Consider the following 23,123-nt stretch of genomic DNA (forward strand, 5'->3'; position numbering starts at 1 on the left):
TTAGATATCAGTTTGCAAACAAGTTTCAGTATGAAGCATATTTTGATAGTCTTGCTATGTAATCATATGTGGCCATTACACACATAGACCCCTTGGCTGTCATTGAGGAGCAAACCTAGAACTTTCAAGGCAAGCTCCTACAACTTGAGTAACTCCTTTAGCTGTGAGTAGCAGGCTTGTCACCTCACTGGGGCTTTGATCTTGAGGGAGACTCCATTATACACACTTACCTGAGGTATTATACTGACACAAAGCAGCTCTTGTATTTGAAAAGGGTATGGCAAAAGAATTTCATTTAAGCAGTTGTACTATTCAACTGTATTTTCCCACCTCTTATTTACTATCATCGAGAACCCCTATCTGAGGTAAAAGTTTATGAGATGCTGTCACAGGGTTGGTTCCTCTCACTCTGGATTCCGTACTGTAAACAGTCCTCACAGAGAACTCATGGCAAGTTCAACACCAAGTGCTTTATTTACAGTCTAAATATAACATAACATGCTCCCCACAGCTTGAGGTTCTTACATGTTCCCTAGACACAGGTGGAGAGAGCTCATCTCCCTGAAATCCCGGGCTTCTCTAGCCTTTCCTTCCAGTTTACCTCTCTTCCTCTTCCTATGTCTCTTTTAGCTCTCCTCAGCTGAGGAGCTGAGCCAGCTTGGTTAATCATTCAACCCTTGGCCAATTATCTCCCAAATTTAGTCCATGTGGGGACACTTACCAGGTGCCCAGAGTGGTGAGTCAGTCTTAGGCTTTCACACTGTCACAGATGCCTACAAGCTCTGAGCAAGCCACTGAGAATTTATAGTACATGCCAAGAGGATTCTCCCAAGCTCTCAGTTTAATCTCAAGAAAAAAAAACACCACAACCAAGCACCAATAACCCTTGATTCTTATTTGACATGACTGAGGCCGAATCTGTGCTACCAGACTTCTTAGCTGTAATTCATCAGTGGTGCAGCTTCACTGGTGGAAACTATCATGTAGACAGAATCTGAGTGTACACTATCTGCACAACAACCTCCACCATTTATGCTACTGGTGGAACTACATAGGTAGTGAATTACAGCTGTGTAGCTTGCTAGCGTGTAGGCTAGGCCCAAATAACATGAGAAAAAAATATTTAGCCTGAAGCAGGGTCAGCCTGGAAATGTGTTTTACTAGATTGTATAAATGGATGTTAACAAAAGACATATCCTCGGAAGTGTTATCATGAGTCAAATAATGAAAGAAAGAAATAACACCCCATTGGTTTGCCAGAGGGTATGCATGGCTTTTCAGGTGCTTTTCTTTACAAAATATTTTAAAATCATTTTGGATACTGTGAAACCTCTAATTTCTTTCTGTTTGTGTTTGATTATTAAAACCACATTTCCTGAACAGGTAGCTCTGCAATAAAAAGTTAGGATTTTATAAAGAGTCTTGAACAAGAATATTGCAGTGAGAAATACAGACGCTGCTCTGGGTAGGAAGTAGAAAAACTACAGTATTAGCAAGATAGGGATTCATTCTATATGTTGCACAAGGCAGTTCATTAATGAAAGTGTATTGGCATGAAGTAACAATGAAATATTATTGCATTCTGGAGCATGAAGTTGCTTATATTTCTCAACTTGTTATGGTAGGAGACTTATAGGTGAGTCCAAGTTTAACAAGGACACATACAAATTATTCCTACTGTTCATACTGAAATCTGATTTTACAATAGTGTAAATCTTATATTTTTCCATAGTAACTGAATGCCATACCAGGCCTTCTGATCTATCAGCCATAGAAAGGGTTCTGAGTAAAAGATAATATAAATACGAGATTTGTGTGACTTATATGATCATATTCTGGCCTCACAGTTGTGTAACTTTTAGGGATTTGAAGTGATGTAAATAAGAAGAGAATTTGGACCGTAGTCTTTGGATTTTGATTTTAAAGCTCAAGAGCCTCTTAAATGAATATCTAGAGTAGTTTTGGTTTTTTAATATTGCAGGGGGACAATGATTTAATCTGTGTTGAAATAATTGCCCCGGTGTGCTTCCATCTAACTGGATCTCTTCATAACTGTTTTGAAGTATAAATAAAAATATTGTATTCATAGTGGACAACTGGTTTAGCTTCAATAACACCAATGACTCTCTTGCTCAAGTTTAGGACTGAGCCTGATCCAAACCTTTGTTTGAGGTTCCAAGAGATTGGGCTATGCTCCTTGCGAACACCAGTTTCTAGCCAGGACTGGAAGCAGTGAACCACTACAAGTAAAGCTGCCTGTGGCCAGACAAAAAGTGCTGTAAATCTCACAGGAAAGCCATTCCACTCACAATTGCACCTTGTTGTTCTTCCATCTGATCCTGAGCCACTGGTGAATCTGCATGATCAACTGGGCTCCTCAATAAGGTATCAATCTCCACTGGGGACATCTCAGGTGCATATTCTACAAAAGGCTTAAATCTCAAATGGATTATGTTGTTACTGTTTATTAATTCTATCAGTGGCTTGTCACACGTTTGAAATGATCAAGAACCTGGAAATAATGTGTAAAACTCTCACATGCTCATAGGCTCACCAAACATTCTCTGTCTCTTCAAGTATTCCAGGGCTCAGGGCCTGAAAGTCATCAGGCGACATACACTAGGGGCTCCCTCATTTTAACTGGATTAGGACCAATCAAAACCATGGACTAGATTCTGTGCTGTATCTCTAGAGGGATTCAGCACAGGAGGAACAGGTCTTGGTTCTAGGCTGCTGCTGGGGCTGAAACAGTACTGTATCTCCACTCTTAGATGGTGACATTTCAGCTATAATTTTGACTTGTTCTAGATGTGTCCTCATAAATTAGTTGTCTCTTACACTGTGATCTTGGCTGGTATATGTTTTACATTTGTTTTATTCAGTTTAAAAAGTGAATATATGACAATGCAAGCTGAATGATGCTAGATTCTCCTACAGGAGTGAGAGCAGGGCCATTAGTGGGGTACTCTCGAGCTCCAATCTCTCCTGATTCCAATGTAATGTTCCCAGGAACTCTTGCAAATACTCTAGTCCTTCTCTATCCTCCTTCTCTATGATAGCATGACCAGGGGCTTAGAGCTGGGATTTTCATAGTGATTTGGTGTTTTACTCTCTTAGGTGCCTTTAAATATTGTGGCTCTATGCTGAGATTTGCAAACATTTCAGAGCAGATTAATTGAAGACAAATTTACTATTTCATTGCTGGGTCAGCCACCAATTAACTACTCTGTTCACAAGACCAGTTTTAATAACTTTGAAACGAAACAATGTCAATGTCTAAAAATCATATGTGAACTGAATGCATGAGACGTTTTACACACTTAGAAACAAGACATTTTTGGAGAGGCCAGAATATGTGGAGACAATTTCTCGGTTTATATTTCTTTATGAAGATGTTTGATGCAACATAAAACCATAGGTTTAAATACAGAGGATAAAAGGAAATAGGTTACATGAAAGTTAACTCTAATATAGGAATTTAAATCTTAATAAAGAATCTTAATAAAGAAATTCATTGAACAGAATTCCAATCATTAGTAAAAGATTCCAAACTATTGTGTCTGATGACATAAATGCCTTCAAATGGACAACTCTTAATGAGTGAGCTGCTGGGGGAATCCTGCTGCTTCCTGCAACTTGCTCTGCCCTCCCTCCTGCCCTGCTTTTACCTCCCTGGAGCCCTTGTGCCTGGGGGAAGTCATATGGAACCTGTTGCCCACAGGAGCTGCCCCCAATCAAGTCAGGCAGGGAAGGGAAAACAGAGGTCCCTGGCTGGACCTTCCACCCTGCTACTCTGGCTGCTGTTGGAGGAGACCTTGTTCCATGCAGTATGCACCTGCTTTTACATTTCTAGGAGAGAAGACCCCATTTACCTATCTCCTCCACAAGGGCAATGTGAGGAATAATTAATTAATGTTCATATAACACTATGCAAAGCATCTCATAGTCTAGCAAACAATTGGTAAGAGCCCTTGTAGGCACTGATAGCATTGCAGACCCCATGCATTCAGAGAGTCCAGTTAACATAGCATAGGAACAGGTTCTGGTTCAGTGTGGGATACTGCTGCTACCTTTCCTGGATGTGCTGTGAAATTCCATGTAAGGGGGAGAGGGATGCGGGGAGGCTCTTTGTTTCCTGCTTTGCCTTTGGATAGTTGGGCTAATTCTAAGTATCTGTCCTGCTTTTAGTAGGTGCAGAGGGACACTGCGCTTCTCCCTGTAGCTGTTTAACTATGCCAGATAGGTAAGTAGAAAAGACAGTTGCCAATGAGAAGAGCTAGACTGGCTTGGAAATGTGTGGCTGTGATTTGGACCCTCGTCATACCCACGTACTTTGTCACTGAGATAGGGTAACCCATGGTAACTGAATTCCTAGCAGTACAGGGACCAAGTGCCTCCCCTCTCAACAGCTCTATAAAAAGGGTCTGTCAAAGGAACCCCACAGGCTGCTGCCTATCAGCACAGACAAGAAAGAAAACTTAGACAGTGAGAGAGAAGAGGGACCAGAGAGGAAGTGCCAGCATGGCTTCTGCTTTCAGACTTCAGTGCCACTGCATCCTGATCTTCTTGGCTGCCCTCAAGGGGGAAACCAGATACCTAGAGGTGAGCAATGCAACTGACACCTATCATAGCTCATCACACCTTCTCCTGCCTTCTTCCAACGTGCAGTTCCAGGTTTAGGGCTTCCTGTCTGTCTCCTCTACCCCTCCCACTCCCTTCCAAATTCTTAGGAGCAGACTAGAGGTAACTTTAAGGGCAGCAGTTCCTCTCCCCCATTCCCGCAGCTAGTGCTCCTTTCCGTAGCCTGCTGACATTGAGAGACTCACCGTGCATCTGGATTGCTCGCTCTCTCTCTCCAGCTCTGGTCCCCTCTGGAGCTGGTTGCCTAACCCGCGACAGGCAGGAAGTTTCAGACAAAGCTCTGGAGGAGGGCGGGCTGCCATTCTCTGACACCTGTTTCAGGGGGGTACAGGCCGGGGGTGGGGGCTGCTGCCATCAGCCCATTTCACCTTGGCCTAGGCTCTTCTTGCCCAAGTGTTTCCTCTCCCCAGGCGAAGGGGGCTGGTGAGGACGAGCCCTTTCTGCTCCTCAGCGCAGACCTGAAGCGGGAATTGGCAGGCAGGCAGCTCTACCATCGGGCGCTCAGTGAGTTTCTTGGCTTCTCGGCAAGGGGGAGCCCCCATGAGAGCTCAGAGCGGGGGACCCTGGGGGCAGGGTGCTGAGGGTGCGTTTCTCGGCCAAGGCGTGGGAGATCCGGGGTGAGAACTCAGACAGGTGGGATCTGGGCTCAGCAGGGCGCTCCTGGCTGAAGGGAGTGGGAGATGGGATGGGCAGCCTGGACCTCGGGCACGGAGGTCTAAGCCCGAGCAGCCTCCGACTCCCCCCAGCTCAGTTGTCCCCGGGGGTGGGGATGGCCGGGGGTGTCTCTCTGCAGCGCGGTCAGAGGGAGCTGCGCGCGGGTCACCCTGCGGGGAGCGGTGCTCAGATGCAGTCTCCGTCTCTCCAGGGTGCATCGACATGCTGAGCGTGGAGGGGCAGTTCACCTTCACCGCCGAGCAGCCCCAGCTGCACTGTGCCGCTTTCTTCATAGGTGACCCCGAGGAGCTCATCACACTAGACTACGACTTCGTCAATATTGACTGCCAAGGGGGAGATTTCCTGAAGGTAGGAGGCTGGCAGCGCCTGCTGATACTCGTATCCTCCGTATGCTAGCCAGGCACAGGACATTGCATTTATGGGTGTGGGGGGATGGAGGGGAAATGAGTGTGCGTGTGTATGTATATTTTAGGGATTTAAAAAGTAACTGTCATTGGTGCTTGTGCTCCTAAATCCCGTAGGCGTTTCTGAAACTCTCTCCCTGTGAGATCTGATCATGATGCAGGCGGAGTTCCTTGTTAAACCGCAGTGCAAACATTTCAGGACTTTCACAGAGGACCCCCGGCTATTCTTCCTCCTCGTTTTCATATGACTGGTTTAAAAGGGAAGCCCAGTTGCTCTCTTAGCCTCATTAGTGTTGCTTTGTTGTTGCTTTTGTAACACGATGAATCACACGAATGCTGTGGATATTACTGTAGCTCTCAGAGGATTTCCACTGCACAGGTTTTTATTTAGCTGTAGTTTACTGATGAGGGTCTTGGTACATTCTTTCTTTTAAATGGCTCCAATGGAGCTTTTCACGGCATTTAAACAGAATGAACTTCATGATTCATGGTCAATTATATTCCAGAACGAAGAAAACGTCACTGGAAAACTCTGAGTTCAATGGCCTTACACCAGGGAGAAACTTTCACCAAGGACTTAATTCAGTTAATGAGACCAGGGGAGGCTTCAAGGTACCAGTGTCATGACCTCACGGGCCCCCCTAATCTTAACATGGGAGGGGGCTATACACGTGCAGATCCCATCCTTCCCGACAGGGGTCTGGGGATGAGAAGAGGAAATAAGGAGGAGGTGTGGAATGAACCAAGCCATGCCTTGGACTTTTGACTTCCCAGTGGAAATACAGATCCCTGCTATATTACTCTTTTGTAGTCTCTCTCACCTTGGGATCTCCACTGGTGTCACATCACCAGTGAGTGATATTAGGGGAGGGGAGAAGTGATACTGGGGACCTCTTGTGGAGCCATGGCATTTGACACTGGACCTTTTCTGCTGGGCCAGAAAAATTCAGACAGAACTTCACTAGGGGCCTTCGTGGATTTTCCTGCAGCTTACGCTCTGAGTTTCACAATTCTAACAAACAGCTTTACCTGCTTATATTCTAACACTCACATGTAGCCACTTGATAAGGCTCTAGAAGATCTGGGGCCTGATCCTTAGGTAAGAAAGCCTTTCCTATAAGCATAAGGATTCCTCACTAAATGCTTGCAGGATCTGGGCCCTTAGCATCTAAGAGCTCTACATGAAAACGCCTGAAGCATGTAATGGCTTGCTGAGAACAAGCAATGAGAAGATAAGTGAATCAGCTCTCAAAAGGTAATTGCTTAGTTAACCTAATTGCAGTGCAGGTATTTTATTGTTTGTCAGAGCCAGAACAAATGTTCTCACAAAGTTTCTCAGAACACTGTAAGGGCATATTTGATGCCATATTTACTGTCATGTTCTTCCGTGGTCAGCACAAGCCTCAGAGTGAGATGAGAAGGAAATGGTGTAGTCCAGTTGGTTCCAAGATGAGAAAAGGACAAAGAGGATGAGGTAATATTTTTTATTGGACCAACTTTCTGTTGGTGAAAGGTAGAAGGTCTGGAGTTTCACAGAGCTCTTCTTCAGGTCTGGGGAAGGTTAACAGCATGCCTAAGCTAAATACAAGTTGGGACACTCTGGGTACCCTCCCCAAACCTGAAGAAGAGCTCTATGAAGCTCCAAAATTTGTACCCTTTGTCCAATAAAAGATATTATCTCACCTACCACTTCTCCCTCATTAAAAGGAAAGGCACAGAAAGAAAAAGGTCTGACCTAGCACAAGCAGTAATACTGGCAGGAATTCTTCATTGAAGATTTATCATGTTGATTTTTCAAGCTGAAGTGCCAGGGCTCAGGAATGTCTTCTATCCAATTAAAAATGAGCATTAAAACATTCCAAGTGGAAAAATGCAGAGGCATCAAAGTAATTAATAGTTAGAGGTTGAGATGGTGACATATGTTTGACACTGATGATAGATGAGGTCAGCCAAAAGCTTGGCTTAGTAATAAATAAATAATACTAATAATAATACTACTACTAATAAAATTATAGTTTTAAACCATGGGATTCTCACTCCAGCTTCTCTTCATTAAATACAACCAACATTACCCCTGGGAAAAGTATAGCTTAAACATTTATCTTCTATGCATTGACTGAAACATCAGCAGTTACTTTCTTTTAACCACAGAGAATATAGAAACACAGATCATTCTAATTTCATTGGTGGTTTTGGACTAAACACCTGGTGTCAAAAAAATCAACAGATCCACTACTAGTTGAGACGGTTTGGTATTTTTGGGTTAGGATTATAATGCAAGATCTACTTGTAGCAATTACCAAGAAGATGATAGCTAATATAAGCATTGTTTTTAGGTACGTAAGACATGACGAGCACTGACCAAGACACAGAATGAGAATAAGAGTGAGGCAAGTGGCAAATTGAGATTATTACTACTCATTGGCCAAGGACCACTCATACAGCCAGCATATTATTTTTGTTAGCCATCCCGCCATCCACTTGTTTCGCTCACCCACCTGTTCTGTGTTATCTGTTTAGATTGTAAACTCTTTGGGTCAGGGAATGTCTACTACTTGATGTCTGTGCAATGCCTAGCACAATGAGACCTGATCTGGCTGACTCCTCTGTGGCTACCATAATATAAATGTAAATAATATGAACACATGGTACGTGTCCCTGAAGTATAAATAGGACCTTAGCATCTAAGAACATCATTCTGAAAACCTGTATTCATGGAAGCAGTCATCTACTCACAAGTAGAGTTTGCAAGATAGAACTCTATATAATCTTAAAATACTTAGTCACTCTCTGACCTAGAATACAGCTGCATTTCTGTGCCTTTGATGTGGGGCCAATACCTACCCATACAAGAAAGGTCGTTAAATTGCTGATAAGGCTGCACAAGTGCCTTTCCTTCCAGCACAACCAACAAAAACCAAAGTGATCACCAGGTAAAGCAGCATCAGAATCCCAACCAAACTCCGTTCACAGACCTTACTCCCAGAAGTATAGAGTGCTCAAGTACATTCACAGACTCCTGACTTCCATGAACACTCTTTTACCTCCAACGCACAACTACCCACAACACAGCACACACTCAGTTCCTCAGAATCTCACTCAAACTTTCCAGGCTTGTTGGACTGAAACTCTAGCTATCAAACCTTCACAGGTAATTGGAAGGATGTTTGGGGCAAGGGGGAAGGTGAGATGGATTCAGCAAGGGTGAGGGATTGGTAAGAGGATAGCTATGGAACTAGAGAGAAGATGTGGTAGCAGGTTTCTGGAAGCAGAGAGATAGGATGCACAGAGGGTGGGGAGCAGCAGCAGGTAGGGCAGCAAAGTCAGCCAGGAAACTTCAGAGAATGGATGTTGACTGTGAAGATGCATTGTTCTGTCAGCTGCCACCGTGCAAAATATAATGTTATCTTTCAGCATCTTTTAGCATTGATCCCCCATGAGATCTGATATTATTTCCAGGAGCACAAAGCATTAAGAGATATATCAAGTCCATAAGCACTGCCTTCGAAGGCAGAGGAGTCTGAAAAACACAAGACCCTCTGTAAAAATGTCAGGAAGGACTGGTTTTTAATCCCTTTAATGTTTAAACATGAGCAGAGGGGTTGAATTCTGCCAAAGATTTGTAAAATGCAAGTTTGTATTCCTTACTGAAGTAGCATCATTGTGGAAAGGATCAGTGTGAAGTTTCATGTTTCAGGGTTGGTTATTCAAAACCATCTAGGGGAGTTAGGAGCTCATTAAAAATAAATGGGTCCTGTGTTCCTAATTCCCTTATATGTTTTTGAAAATCTCATTCTCAGAATCCACCTTTAGAGGAAAACTCTATAGAGGAGCCTCTTTTACATCTTTTACACTCTGTAATCTTTGACACATCTGGAGACTGCTGACAGAATGGTAACAAACCTGAACTGTTCTTTGAATCACTGAACCCCTGTAGGTATTTGATGGCTGGATACTCAAAGGTGAGAAGTTTCCTAGTTCTTTGGACCATCCTCTCCCTACTTCAGAAAGATACATAGATTTTTGTGAAAGTGGCAACATCCGAAGGAGCTTCAGGTCATCCCAGAATGTGGCAATGATCTTCTTCAGGATTCATGAACCTGGGAATGGATTTACATTTACAATAAAGAAAAATGCCAACCTCTTCCGTAAGTCTGATTTTCATATTGCCACTTGGATTGTCAGATGGGCTACATTTGGATTAGGAACCAAAAAGAACCAATCATTATGAAGCATTATGAAGCAGTACAGTTGAAAAGAAGCTGGTAAACTTAAAACCACTCTCTCTGAAATCATTTTGAACTTTTCAGTAAATCGGTAGACAGAGAGAACCAGATTCCTAGCTGCTGTAAAGTGACATTGCTCAATGGAGCTATGACAGTTTATACCAGCTGAGGACCTGGTTCAGAAATTACCGATATAGGCTAAGCTTGTGACTCACATTAAGAGAGAAAGTCAGTGAAATAGGAGAGATTTTTTAAGAATGTCTGCTATATGTAAGATCCAAGGAATTTTTATTTCAGAGAAGATTTGTTCCAATCCATAATGTTAATATATCCAATAAGAGTAAATGGTATTACTTTAAGGATCTTAAATTTGGCAAATAACTAGAGCAGGGTAGGCAATGAGAAAAATATTCAAATATGTTATTTGAAATATGTGGTGAATTTTGCCAAATTACTCTATGGCCGTGTTTTCAAATGATCTGCACAGGTCTATAAACTGACCAAATGAAAAGTAATTTACTCAAAACACAGCACAAAATTCAAAAAACAATTTATTTGGCAAGTACTATTCGACCCAGTCCAGTTACTATTCATTTGATAAACATGCTAACTCAGAGTGCAGTTCTGCCACCCTTACCCACACTGAATATGCCTTACTTTATATTATAGGCCCAAACCATCCTGTGCATGGGAGGAAACTCAGAGGAAGGAATTCTCTGTGAGGATCCTCCATGGAAAGAGAGGGTTTAATCTCCTCCCTCCCCATATGAAAGGCTGTGGGGGCTGACCCCAAATCTGGATGATCTTTGGGAGGTTTGTGCTTCCATGTAGGCTCTGATGTCTGGTGCTGCTTCTCTGCAGCATGGTTCCTCTGGAACCTATCCCTGCCTGTGACTGCTCTGAGGAAATGACAATACAACACCCAGGGCCAGGATAGGGGGAGACCTGTATTCCCTGGTTCCACTCACTTCTCTCTTCAGCTCATCCAGTTTCCTGCTCCACAGGGTGGACCCTGAACTAGAACCTGGGTTCCCTGCAGGATCGAGCAGGGTGGGAGTGAGTTGCACACAAGGGGTTCTGTGTGGCTCTAGGGACAATGTCTGAGCTATACATTAGAATAAATCCTCTTTAAAGGAGAAAGATTCCTTGGAATGAAAATATAGGATCTTCAATATGGCAGAAACAAGTGTGCCAAAAACAATTGCTGCTCTGTGCCACTGAGACACAAGGGAAGCTGCCACTGAATCTCTCAATTTAATGAAGAATTTAAAATAAAACCAATATTCATCCTCTCTGGTTTCAATGGGATCCATTTCAGTGTGAGTAAGTGGGGGCAGAACATGGCTGTCAATGAATGTTTTAGTAGCTATATAATGTAAGATAATAGCTAGGGGGCTTCATGTAATATTTATCTTATTATTCAGTATTGACCAAAGAGCTAGGTCTTAATCCCTAACACACCCCTGCTCCTATGCAGAGCACCACTGAAGTCAGTTGGACTCCATGAAGGTACAAGCATCAACCCAGGCAGAGTCAATTGCAGGATCAGGTCTAAGGCTACATCTACACTGCAGTCAGGAATGATTTGCAGCTCATGTACATGTACCCGCACTACCTTTAATCTAGCTGGCTTGCTAAAAATAGCAGTGAGGATGTGGTGGTGCAGGCTTCAGTGAGGCTAGCAATGCAAGGGTGTACCTGGGAAGGGCAGGCAGGCTTGTATGTCCCACAAGTATAGCTAAGCCCTAGTCTGTGCTACAAGCTTATGTTGGTATAACTATGTCACTCAGAGTGCGGAAAATCCACACGCCTAAGCAACATAGTTATCCTGGCCTAGCCCCCGATGTGGCAGCACTATGTCGACAGAAGGACTTCTCTCGTAGACATAGCTACAGCCTCTTGAGGAGACGGAGTACCTACGCCAATGGGAGAAGCTCTTCCGTCAGCATAGGTAGTGCCTTCACTAAGCCAGACAGCACTGTAAGTGTAGACAAGCCCTAAACCACAAGCCTTTGCATCTTCACTGCTATTTTTAGCAGACTAGCTAGATTAAAGGTAGCATAGATAATCTACAAAACCTTCTAATTACACCCCCAGCTACAGTGTAGACGTAGTCTAAAATACTCAGCTAAAAGGAGTTTCTTCAAGTTCTTTGGCATGTGATATTACATTCTGAGTGATATGCTGGCAATTGCTAGAGAACAACACCATGTAGCCAAAGGAAATGCTGAGTGAATCTCTTTTCAACATTCTATTTATAATCAATAGTAATAAAATGAATTGTTCTTTGATAGCATCCATTATTTGAGAAAATGGAATATAGTGAAGAGGGCAGACTGGCCTATTTTGGGAGTGTAATGACATCGCATGCAGGCCAGATTCTGTTCACGATTACACCAGCTTTAAAACAGAATAACTCTGCTAAAGTCAGCAGAGGTTCTAGAGGGCAGAATCTGGCCCTGTGAGTTTGGCCTGTGAGCTGCAATTATATCAAAAGTATCTAGAACACAGTTGGAGGTCTACATCTTTGCTGTATGCAGATTGTGACTACTGTCCAAATAATTATGCTGTATCTTTTTCTTGTGCTAAAGCTTGCAATGTCATCTCTCAGACTCCTACTGGAAGGTTTACCATGGTAATTCCTCATCAGCACAGAAACTGCAGTTTTTCCATAATCTATCCAGTGGTGATAAAAATATCTGACCTTATACTGGGACATTTAAATAGCCTCCATTTAAAGGTGAGTTGTTTGTTTGTGTCATAGTAAGTTACAGTCTTCAGCTGGAGTGTAGCATAGATAAAGAGGTTATACAGGGTATCATTTGTATATTTACTATTATTAATAGGTTGAGTGCCCTTATATGTGCTAGGCATCTCATAAGAAACCAAGGACTTCTGCTCAAAAGAGCATGCAATCTACATTGACGCAACAAGCAATGATGGTCCTAAATAGGCAAAAGGGTAACATATATTGTGTGATTATGTGTGTGTTTAAAATGACAGACATTAAAAGCAGGAATCTATTTACAGTGGACCCAGTCCCATGAGGTGCTGAGACCCCTCTGCCCCTTCTTATTTCAGTAGGAGGGGAGGGGACTTGTTAACTTGCAGAACTGAACCTGAGGTGGTTTGAAATCTAGGGAAATGGTATAAAATTAGTACCTTGAGTTGAACCAGAGGAAACTCTGCTGACTGGATTCCTCTGAAGATCATAGTGATCCATTTGGACCACAACAGGTCTTCCCAGGAAGACCCGTTTATAATTTAAGCCCATTAATACAGCAGGAGGAAGGCCCAGAGCAAGCAAAGAGCCCCTCCAAATGCATGGAGAGGCAAGTGGGTTCTTCCACAGCTCAGCCATGGAGGAGCTTAAGAGGATTACACACACACAATCTAACGATGAACAGCTGTTCATTCTAAAGGGTTCCAAGAACAGGAGGAACACCCACAGCTGCAAAGAACCTTTTCCCTCCATAACATGCAGATTAGGGGGAGGAATAAGGCAGATTTCTTTGTCCCAGGGTGTGCTTCTCCTGTCCTGGCTCCCTTGCAGAACTACCAGCTGATAATCTTCAAGTTGTGCAACCACTTTATGCTCTTCCATCACAGAGCTGTGAGGGAACCTGCTTGCCTCTCCATGAATTTGGAGGGGTTCTTTTCTTCTCTGGAGTCCCTAGTGCCACAGTAATGGGCTTGTAAGGGTGATGTCATAGCCTCAGGATATGTCTCCACTGCAATTAGACACCTGGGGCTGGCCTGTGCCAGCTGCCTTGGGCTCAGGCTGCAGGGCTGTTTAATTGTTGTGTAGATGTTTGGGCTTGGGCTGTGGGACTCTTCCACTTTGCAGGGTCTTAGAGCCCATGCTCCTGCCTGAGCCCAAGTGTCTATACTGCAGTTAAACAGCCATTTAGCTTGAGCCTGAGCCAGCTGGTACAGGCCAGCCATGGATGACTAATTGCAACGTAGACATACCGTAAGACATATGGAGATGGGGTCTGACAGCCACCTGGGCTGGGGCTGGGGCTGGGTTTTGTCAGCCACGTAGATGCTATGTGATGTCCATTGAGAAGCTACTTTGCCCACAGGTTTTCAGTAGTGTTCCATGCCTATGGAGTTAGCCTGAGGCAAGGGACCTGGGTTCTGTCCAGCTTCATGATGTCAAGCACCATAGGGCCAAGATTTGACTGTAAACAATGTATGGGAAAGAATAGCAAATGATTAAAGCTAAGGTACTGAATTTCATGCAGATAACAGCAATGTTCAGTCTGTGAAGTTTGAAGTATAATTTTTAACCACGTCATAAATTCTCATCATATATTGATTATACCATTGCTGTTTTGTTTGTGGCACAAAGATAGTTTAATTTAAAAAAGAGAACATTTGTGGGAGCCTGGGTGACTCAGCAGATAAACTGCATATCTTAAATCTCTGAGGATCCAGCTCAAACCAGTACCCATGTATCACCTTGCCTTACTGTCCCTCCTTGCATGGATTTACATGGTTGTCTCAGACCAAGGAGAGAGAGTGTTCCCCCAAACTAGTTCTTAGGTTATTGTCAGAATAACCCCCCCCCCAATAAATGCAGGTCTCCTAAGTGAAAAAACAGAGTTTGCCCATTATAAACTAGCTGAAAATGCATGTGGATCTGATGATGCAACAGATGCACACCTCTTTTGTCCCACAAGGAGTTCCATTTGTCTCACTGAAGTCTCTGGGCCTACAATCACATAAATGGTGGCAGAAGTTGCCTAGAAATGTAATTTGCACCAAATTGGCATACAGTGGTGTGCAAAATGAGTGTGACTTAATCATTAACAGGCAGAAGTGGGATTGTAACAGGAAAAGTAATAGTGGAAACTAACTGAGCACAGCTTTTACCATGGGTTGAAGTAGCAGATTGGGAGTTGGTATAAAGTAATGCTGGCGGTCAGCATTAAATCACAGAATAAAATCTTCGCAGTTTTGTAAGACAATGAAGCTGCAGAAAGAGACTCTCCCCAGCTCCCTCCGTCTATGGAAGCCAAAATGTATTGAGGGGCTTCCCCAGGACTGCAGGGAGAGTTTGGCTCCAAAATCCTCTTTCACCCTGCCCCAGTGGATTTTAGGTCAGCTAAAATGGGGTTTCTGTTCCTTTCACAATGCTCCCTACTTGGGAAAAATGGAGGGAGAATGTTGTGCTTTCCTGATATTTTCATTATAAGTGAACTTATTGAACAACCTAGCCTGGCTAATTGTCATGCTGACAACTACCTAGAAAGTTAATAGGATGGTGAAACAGAGCAGGGTGCACACTATCTCCTCTCTCTCTCTCTCAACATTGAAATGAAACATTGTTTTGAAAATTTCATTTGAACCCAAACATTTTTTTTGACTTTTCAGTTTGCAAAAATAAATAAATAAAAAAAAATTGTTTTCAGGGACTACTTGAAACAGGTTTTTTTTGATTTTTCATAATTGCCAGTGAACCACAAAGTCAGTTATTTGCATGGCTCTGTGGGTGTGGAATTTATAGTTAGGATTATATTAGCAGCAAAAATTAATTGACTAAACTTTTGCAAAGGTAATATATTTTAGCACCACAGCTATAGTATCTTACTGCTTTTGATAGGATTATTTGGTTTGCTAGAACGAACGTGATCCAAAACCATAATTGGGTATTCCTATTGGCAAAATCCATCTACAGATTACTTGTATGGTCTGTTAAGGAAATTAAATTTGCTAACTTCCAAATTAGAGCATTAAACAGGCCAAAAGTGGCCTAATTTTTACAGAAGTGCCCACAACTCCCATTGACTTCAGTGATATCTAAATGACTATTTATTAAGTATATTCAAAATGTATCTTCTGTCTCTGTCTTTATAGAAACCATCAACAGGCTGTGCAGGAGTGGGAGATTTTGTGGAGCTGTTGGGTGGAACTGGATTAGACCCCTCCAAGATGTTCCCTCTAGCTGATCTGTGCCAATCCTTTCATGGTTCTGGTGAGATCTTTTGTTTAAATTTGTGTATGAGGAAATAATTAATTAGCAATAGAGTACAGCAGAAATCTGATTTCCTGGGTACTTCATATGGAGCCTGAGAATCAGAGATGTTAAGAGTGCAGTCAGTACGTTTAGATGTCCTGTATCACAGCCCGCAGATGGAGAACCTAAGGACAGACTAGAAACCACAGCAGGGTTAAGCTTCAATTTAAAAAAAGCCAACTCATTCTTATTACAGATAGTCAATAAGGACAGCAACAGAAGGATGTTCCTAGCAACCACGATAAGGTCAAAACAGGGTAGGCAAGTTCTGAGTGGAGGAGGAGGAGTACTTTGTACGTTACTCAAAGTCCCAAGGAGTGCGATGTGATTAAGCAATTTTTTGGTCTGGTGATTGAACCGAAAAATCTAAAATATATATATTATATATAATTTCAAGGTGACTCAAAAGCAAAATATTTAAAATATTTTGGCAAACCAAAGTAGTTAAAAATATACATTTCAGGTCAAACAAAATATTTTGTCCAACCCAAAATGAAATGTTTAATATTTGAGGGTATTTTTAATACCTTTTAAAACCTTTTTTATACCTTTGATACAAAACAAAAGGTCATTTTGAAATTGAATACTTGAAATGCTTCATTAAAAACATCAAAACAAAACATTTTGATTTTTTCAGATTGTTTTGTTTTGTTCGGACGAAAACAATTTGGTAAATTCAGTATAAACTAACTAAATGTTTCGGTCGACCTAAATCTACATTTTTTGATGAAAAAGTTTTGTCCTAAAAATTTCACCCAGCTCTAGTTCTAAAAGCCTTCTCTTCCTTTGGAAAGGAAAAAATGTACTGCTTACATAATTTCATCTAACATGCGGGACGTTAGAGAAGCTCGAAATCAGTGTACCTCAAGCTTTTCAGGCTGATGACCTATTATTCAAAGTAAAAAGTTTTTGCAGTCTCCTTATATTTACTATAAAATAAAGAGTAAAAATGTTTGCGGGATAATAATAAGCCTATATAACGTACTTTTGTGGATATGTGATTCGAGAGGTTGGCAGAAAACTCTTGATCATGACGAGTAAGGGTGTACGGGGCAGTGAGATTTTCTTTGCTTTAGACTGTAATTCAGCAGCTTGTGACATCTTCTCCTCCTACCCCCAATTGCCTTTCATGATCCATCTTTGAGGTCACAACCCACCATTTGAGAAAAACTGCTCTGTACCATAGCAAACAGAATTAAAGTCTCAGACAAAAAAAAAGTTACTGGGCCTAAGCTGAGTGCTCATATGAGGTAATATTGTTTTCAAGGCAGCTTTTGAATACAGTGTGAAATAGTGCTTCAGTTAATGAAAGAAGGGGAAATCATACAATACTATATTGTCAGGATGAATCTGAAGGGTTGGGAGGCCAGTGGGTTCAGGCTCCCTCCAAATACAAAAGGCCACTTTGAGTTCTTGAAATGGTCTACAAAGGTTAATGCCAAACTCCTCCTCGGGCAGCTCATCACAAAGCAGGGTTTGATAACAGACTCAATCAGCTCTGACAAGGTGTGCGGCCTGATGCCACTCCTAATGCATATTTGGAAAAAGCAGGTATATGGAGAGATACAGCAGAATAAATGAAGAAGCAATGAGAAAGACAGAGCTCAGTACTGTGGGACCTCTATACTGAGAAGTTCCACTGACTTCAGTGGGGACTCTGAGTGCACAGAGGACTTAACAGGATGAAGACCAGGGACTGGGAAAAAAGTGAAAGGGAGAAGGGATTGATCTGTGAAGGGGAGAGAAGCAGAGGAAGAAAACAGAGGGAGACAGAAGGTACAATAGAACACAGGGGAAAAGGAAATGGAGAAAAAGTGGGAGCAAGTGTAGAAAAGGTGTGAGGATGGAAGAAATGAGGACAAGTGAGAGAATGGGAAAAGAGATGAGCAACAACATAAATCCTATAGAACTGACTTGAAGCAGGATGGATTAGTTTCAGCATAATCTGCTGCTACAATCGTCACATCTTAGAGCTCAGGTTCATCCTAAAAGGAACATGCTTGGGCTCTGAAAAAGGGATAGCACAAAGGTGTACATTTCGAAGGTGACGCATTGAGGGAAGCATGAGGGATATATCTGCACTGCCTTTTGGTATGAGGGAAGGTTAATAGTAAGGAAAATGTCACATTTCGTCATTGGTAAGGTTAAGATTCTGTCATAGGTATTTTTAGTAAAAGTCAGGAACAGATCATGGACAGTAAACAAAGATTCACAGAAGCCTGATACCTGTACCTGACTTTTACTAAAAATACCTGGGGGAGGGAGATGACAAACAGAGCACTGCTGAGGCTTGTAGCTGCTCAAGACCTGCCACTTCTCCTGTGGTGGGGGCTGACCCAACCCCAGCCTCTGCTCCAGCAGCCCTGCCCCAGAAGAAGTCACAGACGTCCCAGAAAGTCATGGAATCCATGATATCCATGACAGAATTGTATCCTTACTCATTGGTAATGCAACATGGAAACACAGATCTCTTGATGCCTCTTAACCAATGGGGTGGAATAACCATGTAAATAATCAGCTATCCATAGAAATGTAGGGCTGGAAATAACCTCAAGAGGTTGTCTAGTCCATCTACCCCACACTGAGGCAGAACTAAATAAACCTAGACCATCCTTGACAGGTGTTTGTCTAACCTGTTCTTAAAAACCTCCAGTGCTGGGGATTACACAGCCTCCCTTGGTAACCTATTCCAGAGCATATCTACCTTTCTAGTTAGAAAGTTTTCCCTAATATCTAACCCAAATCTCTCTTGCTGCAGATTAAGCTGATTATGTCTTGTCCTACCTTCAGTGGACATGGAGAACAACTGATCACCATCCTCCTTATAACAGCTATTAACATATTTGAAGACTGTTATCAGGTCCCCTTTCAGCCTTCTTTTCACAAGACTAAACATGGCCTTTTTTAAATCTTTCTTCTACAAGTCAGGTTTTCTAAACCTTTTATTCTTTTTATTGCTCTCCTCTGGACTCTGCAATTTGCCTAAATCTTTTTTAAAGTATGACACCTAAAACCAGGCACAATATTCCAGATGAGGCCTCATCAGTGATGAGTATAGTGGGACAGTTACTTTCTGTGTCTTACATACGACACTCCTATTCATACATCAGGTTTTCTCGCAATGGCATCTCATTGTTGACTCATATTCAATTTGTGATTCACTATAACCTCCAGATCTTTTTCTCCAGTACTACTGCCTACCCAGTTATTTCCCATTAGTATTTGTGCAGTTGACTTTTCCTTCTCAAGTGCCATGCTTTGCATTAGTCTTTATTGAATTTCATCTTGTTGATTTCAGACCAATTCTCCAAGTTACCTAGTCATTTTGAATTCCAATCTTGTCCTCCAAAGTGCTTGCAACCCCACACAGCTTGCTGTCATTCAGAAATTTTATAAGCATACTTTCCACTCAATTATACAAATCATTAATGAAAATATTTAATAGTACCAGACCCAGGACTGACTTCTGCAGGACACAATTGGACACATTCTCACAGTTTTATAGCAAATCTTTGATAACTACTCTTTGAGTATGATTTTTCAACCAATTGTGTACCCATTTTATAGTAATTTCATCTAGACCACATTTCCCTAGTTGCTTATGAGAATGTCATGTGGGACTGTGTCAAAACCCTTCCTAAAATCAAGATATATCACATCTATTGCTTTCTTCCTATCCACCAGGCCAATAACTCTGTCAAAGAAGGAAATTAGGTTAGTTTGACATGATTTGTTCTTGGGCTATTCCTTATAACCCTATTATTCTTCAGGTGTTTACAAATTGATTAATAATTTGTTCCAGCTTCTTTCTAGGTATTGAATTTAGGCTGATGGGTCCATAATTCCTCTTATTAAAGATAAATTCATTTTCCCCCAATGCGTGCCCCTGCCCTTTTACTTGGTTGTAATGAAAAGAGGCAGGATTGCAGTAGGCATCTGTTTCAATACTCCCCCGTTAATTGTGTTACAGTGCACATTGTACTCTCATCCTGAATTCTCCTATGGAGTATTTTCTTAAGAAAACCTGATTAATATGAGTGTTTCCCATTTGGGCATGCTGTACTAGAATTTAAACACACCATTTACATTAGGAAGAATCTTCTTGGTGTTGCCACCTAAAAACTGTTATTCTTTCAATAGGAAATATTTCACAAATGGTTTATTAATGACACCTCCACGGTTGGGAATGGTTTCCTTTAAATATTATTATCAATGGCATTTAACATTCATACACATTTCAGGTTATAGATATAGAAAGGGGACAGGTGGAAATAACATATGGAATTAGTATTAGTAAATAGAACATTTGGTGAACTGGTCAAATCATTTAAAATTAATATAAAAACATAAAATTGTTTTTTTTAATTTTGTTAATATTTCACTTGTATTCAGTAGTGTCATCATTCTACAGTCAGCTGGGTGAAAAGTTCATCACAGTGAGAAAGTTACTATATAAGAATGGATGCTTTCAACTGTATATTTATGCATGTTATACTATGAAAGTGAGGCATTTGTTTCTAGTAATTCCTAACATAATGTAAAACCCTGTCTTTTTATTGATTAGCTCAAATGAAGATTGGCTGTGACAATACTGTACTACGAATGGTATCCAGTGGCAAGCATATTAATCGTGTGTCATTTGAGTATCACCAGCTTGACCAATATGAATTGGAAAACAGAAAGGAGAATAGCATTGAGGACTTCTGCTTCCCTAGTATTTGAGAAACCATTCAAAGCATTTTCAGGCTGCTAGCAAAAATATGGTCTTGGTTGATAAAAAATGTACTTTTAATTTTAACTAACTAGTATTATCAAACTTTCCACTGCAAAAGCATCCTTATCTTTTTCATATTGAATAGCTGTTCCCATGACCAATCAGGAAAAATTACCTAATGCGTTAATCTTTCTATTTATCATAATACTTTTTTTTTTGCAATATTTGGGTTCCTTTATTGTATCCAAAATTAATAAAGAGAACAGAAGACGATTTTCCCAATATGATTATTATTTCAAAAGGACATAGGTGAAAATCCTCTGTGTAGCGAGTTTGAGCATGCATAAAAACTACAAATAAATATCAAATTAAATTAGCAACTTTATCTTTTTATATCAGATGCACACACAAAAAGAAAAATTATGGAGGAATGAACATCAGTTTTATAATAGAAAATCCATTATTAGTATGTGCAAAGATTGCTTATTTATTACTATAAATGTACTATTATTTGTTTCTAATTACTTGTTTTTAATAAAAACATTTGTAGCATAGAAACTTTTCCTTACACAAGTCCAAACATGAATAAAAACATTCAAAGTGTTGGCAAAATTTTATGTTGCATTTGTCCGAGAAGCTGTTTAACTCTCTGGTTAACTTTGTAAATCTTGTGCAGTTTTGTTGGAAATGATAATCTTGGATATCTGTCACTGTAAAACTGGACCATTAAAGTAACATTATGGCCACAAATTCGGTTTGCACTGTTGCATACCCATATGAAGACTTACAGTAAGCACCGATTTAATAGTTAATTAAATATCTTAAACAGTAAAGATAATTAAGTGGGCACTATGAGGAAAGTGTGGGTATAAGTACCTATAATTACAGGTATTTCTGTCCCTGGACCTTTACCTACCCATAAGAAGGGAATGTTGTGTTAGCATTCCAAGTACAGCTTTCAGAAGGGTGACAGTATATTGAAATATCAGCATTACACAAATTATTCTACCTTAGAAAAATAAGGCTCCATCTCAAGTGTATCTCAGGAGTACTTCTCGATTAATTCTTCACGTCTTTGAAAGTATTGCTGCTAAATTTAGGCCTTAGTGACATTATGGCTGAGATTTTTAATACTAGGTCCCTAAAATTAGGTTCCTATATCCATAGTCAGGCACCTGAACAAATGTCCTGATTTTCAGAACTACCAACCGCTCATCTGCTCCCACTGAAATCGGTGGAAGCTGCTAGGGCCTCAGCATCTCTGAAAAGTGACACTTCTGTAGGAGCCTAACTTTGGGGACCCTGTTCTGAACTTATAAATTCTGTTGTGGGTTGGGTGAATTATCATTGAAACAGGAGGGTGTAACCACTGCCACTCACTTAAGATAGTGGTAAGACACAGGCTCCTTTATGAAATAACAGGAGTTTTTGTGCTAAACACGGGTACACCCAGTGCCTTAACCAAAAACACATGTGAGTCTGCCCAGGAATTGAAATGATGTGGAATCAGAAATCTACCTTTAAACCCTGTAACAATGTTAAAGAAAGAGGCATTGAGTTGGGGAGAGCCACTCTTCATCCTGTACTGAAAGTAGCCGGAACCCAGGGGTGGCTCCAGGCACCAGCACGCCAAGCACGTGTCTGGGGTGGCAAGCCATGGGGGGGCGCTCTGCCGGTTGCTGCGAGGGAGGCAGGCAGGTTGCCTTCGGCGGCATGCCTGCGGAGGGTCCTCTGGTCCCACGGCTTTGGCAGTTCTCCCGCAGGCATGCTGCCGAATCCGCGGGACCTGGGACCTCCTGCAGGCAAGCTGCTGAAGGTAGCCTGCCTGCCATGCTTGGGGCAGCAAAATACCTAGAGCCGACCCTGCAGGGACCTCCTTTCCTTGGCTTGGTGGAGCAGCTCTTCTCAGCAGCTCCCCACACCTCTTTGGCTCTTCAGTTTCAATCTGCTTTAACCACTCACTGGGTGTATAGCAGCCATTTTCATCCATGAGCTGGTCCTGAGTTGTTGGACCCTAAATCTGTCCCTGCAGCTCACCTTGCAGGGGAAAATTCTGCCTTTGGGGAGGAAAGAAGTAAACATTTCTTAGGCAGTTTTTTTAACATGGTAACCTGGTTGAATGTGCCTTCTAGGTTCGAAATTCTGCTGATGGTCCCAGTGATCTCACCTGCTCTGCCCAGTGATCCAGCTTCACTGGGACTATATAATGCAAGGCTGTGATATCCATGGGTGAGATGGACCCCTTGTATAGTAAAAACTTTACAAGAAGGCTTAAAGAGAGCTTCCTCTCCAGGCCTGTGGTTTTCAACCTTTTCTCATTTGTGGACACCATTTCAAATGGAGATGCGAATCCCTTTGGAAATCCTAGACAAAGTTTGTGGACCGCATGGGTTTGTGGATCACAGATTGAAAACCAATGCTCTAACATTATTCCATTGGAA

The 23,123-nt window shown here is 41.7% G+C and overlaps 1 protein-coding gene across 1 annotated transcript; it reads left to right on the plus strand.

Annotated features, from left to right (window-relative positions):
• Nucleotides 1-4,437: 4,437 nt before the first annotated feature.
• Nucleotides 4,438-21,405, plus strand: CRHBP (corticotropin releasing hormone binding protein). The gene is made up of 7 exons (XM_030567086.1): nt 4,438-4,602; nt 5,052-5,145; nt 5,507-5,664; nt 9,658-9,868; nt 12,538-12,686; nt 15,809-15,926; nt 20,533-21,405. Exons 1-7 carry the CDS (start codon nt 4,522-4,524, stop codon nt 20,688-20,690), a joined length of 969 nt encoding a protein of 322 aa, XP_030422946.1. The 5' UTR covers nt 4,438-4,521; the 3' UTR covers nt 20,691-21,405.
• Nucleotides 21,406-23,123: the final 1,718 nt, after the last annotated feature.

Source organism: Gopherus evgoodei, chromosome 6 (assembly GCF_007399415.2).
Source record: "Gopherus evgoodei ecotype Sinaloan lineage chromosome 6, rGopEvg1_v1.p, whole genome shotgun sequence".
NCBI lineage: Eukaryota > Metazoa > Chordata > Testudines > Testudinidae > Gopherus > Gopherus evgoodei.